This window comes from Chiloscyllium plagiosum, unplaced genomic scaffold, assembly GCF_037043375.1.
Source record: "Chiloscyllium plagiosum isolate Xiang-an unplaced genomic scaffold, Cpla_swu_hap1 HiC_scaffold_40, whole genome shotgun sequence".
Taxonomy (NCBI): domain Eukaryota; kingdom Metazoa; phylum Chordata; class Chondrichthyes; order Orectolobiformes; family Hemiscylliidae; genus Chiloscyllium; species Chiloscyllium plagiosum.
The window spans coordinates 11542174-11546448 of record NW_028270178.1 but is presented as its reverse complement, the minus strand read 5'-3'; the positions used below and the strand labels follow the sequence as shown (position 1 = coordinate 11546448).

General features: G+C 39.6%; 1 protein-coding gene across 1 annotated transcript; it reads left to right on the top strand.

Moving 5' to 3' along the window:
• The first annotated feature begins 721 nt into the window (after positions 1–721).
• LOC148138314 (putative G protein-coupled receptor 139) lies at positions 722–4019 on the top strand. Its single transcript, XM_087981626.1, has 2 exons — positions 722–791; positions 3127–4019. Exons 1-2 carry the CDS (start codon positions 722–724, stop codon positions 4017–4019), a joined length of 963 nt encoding a protein of 320 aa, XP_087837752.1.
• The last annotated feature ends 256 nt before the right edge of the window (positions 4020–4275 follow it).

Here is a 4275-nt window from a genome sequence, read left to right as displayed (position 1 = left end):
GATTTGTTTCAGCTCTCCTTCTGCCAGTCTTTACTTTGCAATCCCAGAGATAACTAAATCATTGGCCTGTCTATATTTCAATCTTGTTTGAAGAGTTATGCAAATAATTTAGAGCTTCTTATAAGATGACAGTCACAACACGGTGGGCACGGTGATACAGTAGATAGCACTGCTGCCTCATCAGCGCCAGAGACCTGGGTTCAATTCCCGCCTCAGGCAACTGTCTGTGTGGAGTTTGCACATTCTCCCCGTGTCTGCGAGGGTTTCCTCCAGTGGCTCCAGTTTTCTCCCATAGTCCAAAGATGTGAAGGTTAGGTCAATTGGCCAAGCTAAATTGCCCGTAGTGTTAGGTGTAGGGGAATGGGTCGGGGCGGGTTGCTCTTCGGAGGGTCGGTGTGGACGTGTTGGGCCGAAGGGCCTGTTTCTACACTGTAAGTAAACTAATCTATAACAATCCACAGATACATCATCATTCACCAAATATATAAATATCCCATTAAGTCTTAACAACTCTCTGTCAAATGTGTGGGTCACATTTGTTTTTACCTGAATTCCATTGAAGTTATTGAAATGACACGTTCCATTTACTTATTTTCATTTCCTGCCTCTAATTAATTCCCCGGATGCATCAGTTCACAATAACTCAGGACTGCACTGAAATCCCATTCATTCAGTGAGTGTCTTGTTCCCAAGCTCACAGGATCATTTCGCCTCACATGCAATGGATTATCCAGTAATTTATCAGATCGAACTGATTTACTACCCAGTCCTTGTGGTGGTTGCTATGCCAGGTAATTAAAATCATACAAAGCAGTTAGATATGCAAATCATTTTTGGTTCCTTTTGCGGGCCAGCTGCTTGCCTCACATTGTTTCTTGTTTGTTTTAAGTTCCTCGTTATATTAGTTCTTGCTTACCTATTACCATTACCTGTTTGTCATGGATCAGTACATCTAATCAACAATGTCTGCTGATTAAGGCGCAAGGCGTAATATGCATCTTCCCTTCATAAATATTACTGATCTTTTGACTTTGATAACGTTTTAACTGAACGGGTGTGTAAAATTGACAATGAATTGGAATACATTTGAATGTACACAGATCGTTCACATTTCTGATTATCTTATTGTTCGACTTTATTTGAAAGGAATCTGCCATGTAGTCGGTTATGCTCCATGTATGTTCAACATTTCTTCATATTATTTGTGGGGAGGAGCTGACTCGGAGAATGAGAGACAGAAAGAGAGAGAATATGCCTAGCTGCTTGTAAAATGTCAGTGTAATTTCGAGAAACAGAAATGGAGAAAAACAAAGAGGGAGGGAGAAATAGTTTGAAAGAGACTTTGTGAGCATACTACCAGTCCTGCTAGAAATCAAAGCTTTTCACTGTATTTTGGTTACAGGTGACAATAATAATAAACAAACGGTTTAATATTGATAAGTGTGAGGTCTTGCATTTTGGAAAGTCAAATCAAGGCAGGAGTTTCATGGTAAATGGTATGACCTTAAGGAGTGTAGTGGAACTCAGTTCTCTGAAAGTACAGCCACAATTCGACAGGGCAGTGAAGAGGGTTTTGGCATACTGGCCTTCATCAGTCAGGGCAGTGAGCATAGAAGTTGGGAAGTTATGCTGTAATTGTACAGGACATTGATGAGACTGTACTTGGAGCATTGTATTCAGTTTTGGTCACCTTGCTATAGGAAGGATGTTATTAACCCAAAAAGAATGCAGAAGAAATTTACAAGGATTTTGCCAGGACTCAATGGTCTGAGCTATAGGGAGAGGTTGGATAAATTAGGACAAGCATGGGAGACCGAGGAGGGATCTTATGGAAGTGTATAAGATCAGGAGAGGCATGGATAGGGTTAATGTGCTCAGTCTTTTCCCAGGGTTGGGGAATCGAGGACTAGAGGACACCAGTTTAAGATCAGAGAGGGAAACCATATAAGGAAACCTGAGGGGCAACGTTTTACAACAGGGGCTGGTTTCCATATGGAATGAGCTGCCAGCGGAAGTGGTTGAGGCGGGTAAAATAACAAGATTTAAAAGACATTTGGGATGAATACATGGATGTTTAGAAGGATATGGGCCAAGTGCAGGGAAATGGAGTTCACCTGGATGGACATTTTGGTTGGCATGAACAAGTTTGAGCTAAACACCCATCTCTGTGCTGTCAGACTCCATATACAACCATCATATCCCCTTCCTCGAGTTTATACGTACACACGCCTCATGTTGTTTTTGTAATTGTCATTTCAGTTTGGTTGCACCGATTGTTATGGTGTTGAGTATTGCATCACCACTGGATCAATTCATATATCAATGAAGTCTAAGTACACAGTTAAATGTATGTGTATAAAATAAAAGAATCCTAATGAAACTGTCGTCAGAAATTCAATTCAATTGTTCAAAACATAAATGTTTATGAAAGTGAGTTTTGAGAGATTTGTAGTTCATGTTGATAATAGGCGTGTCAGTTAGCTCGCTGAGCTGGAAGGCTTATTTTTATTTTGTTGATTGGTTTATGGGCTACCATGGTGCCAAGACGTCTGAGTAGTCTGGTAGTCATTTTCAACACATTAAAACAGCCGCTAATGAACTTGAAAGGCCCTATACAGACAACAAGCAAAACTAATGTCATTAACAAAATACCATGCAAGGACTGTAATAAAAACACTACATTAGACAAACAGGCAGAAAACTAGCCACCAGGATACATGAACATCAACTAGCCACAAAATGACATGAACCACTCTCACTAGTATACTCACATACAGATGAAGAAGGACACCACTTTGAGTGGGACAACACATCCATCCTAGTGCCAGCCAAATATTTACAAAAGAATTCCGAGAGCATGGCATTCCAACGGGAACTCTACCGACAAACATATTGACACGTATCCCACCCCCTGAAAAAATGAACAGGAAATGACATCAGCAGTCCTTGGAAACGTGAACACATCAACAGAAAGGAGGTCATAACACCAGCGCTTCACCGGAGGTTCACTGATGATGTTACCTAGCATGGTGACAAAATGTCTGGAAATGAACCTTCCAGCTCACTGAGCAGACCTACATCCAGTTTATGAAAATATTAAAAGATATCATAACCCTGTTTTTACAGTCAACTTTGTGGCTATAGTGGTCCTGTCTCGGGGTAAGTGTGGTCTCTCTGAATGTATCTCGTACTACCTGTTGGCTATGGCAGGAGCTGATCTCGATGTGATGATGACTGATGTGCTTCTACACCGCATTCATAATATGTATTTCCCAATTAGTTTCTTGTTTTTAACTCCTGTTTGCTCTCTCAGACATGTTCTGTACTCTGTGTCTATTGACTGCTGTGTATGGTTTACAGCAGCTTTTACATTCGATAGATGTGCAGCTATTTGTTATTCAAACATTAAACGCAGGTACTTTAACAAGGGAACAGTAATTACCGTACTATCAGCTGTTTTCATGGGAAGTTGTTTGCGGAGCATTCCTATTTTCTTTGTTTATACGCCTATGATTGTGATTGACAATGTTCCGTGGTACTGCATTGGTAAACCTGACTACTGGACTTCTTCTTTCTGGAGGACATATGAATGCATTGAAAGCATTGTCAACCCTTTATTCCCGATATTTTTGATCTTGCTCTTCAATGTTTTAACTGTCATGCACATTATAACAAAAAATAAAGTGCGCAGAGAACTCTGGAAAAGAGACAGAAATGGCTGTGATCCCGAAATGAAGAACCGGAGAAATTCTATGATTTTATTGTTTGCAATATCAGCCAACTTCGTACTGTTATGGATGACAAACCTTGTGCATTCATTGACCTGGCAATTGATGAATTTTAATTACCAAAACAAACATTTCAATGCACCAGTTTACATTGTTCAGCAGGTTGGATACATGCTACAGATTCTCAGTTCATCAACAAACACATGCATCTGTGGACTAACCCAAAGGAAATTCAGATCAGAGTTAAAACGTGGTATCAAATATCTCTTCACTAAATGGCAAATGTTTTAGTTCACAATAGAAATCTGCCAAAATGCAAAGGATTTAGAATTCAGTTTTTGTTTTTTGATTGAATATTGAAGGGAAACTTCACTGAAAAAGAACGAATAAACCCAGGAATCTCTCATTAACCTATCCGAGTTACTGAATCTGTTGATGTTTGGAACCAGACAGACATTTTGAAATATGTACAAATATTTGAGTCACACTGAAATTGGAACTGAAGTTATTGGTAAAAATGTAGAATTTGCAAATAACATCCACTTGA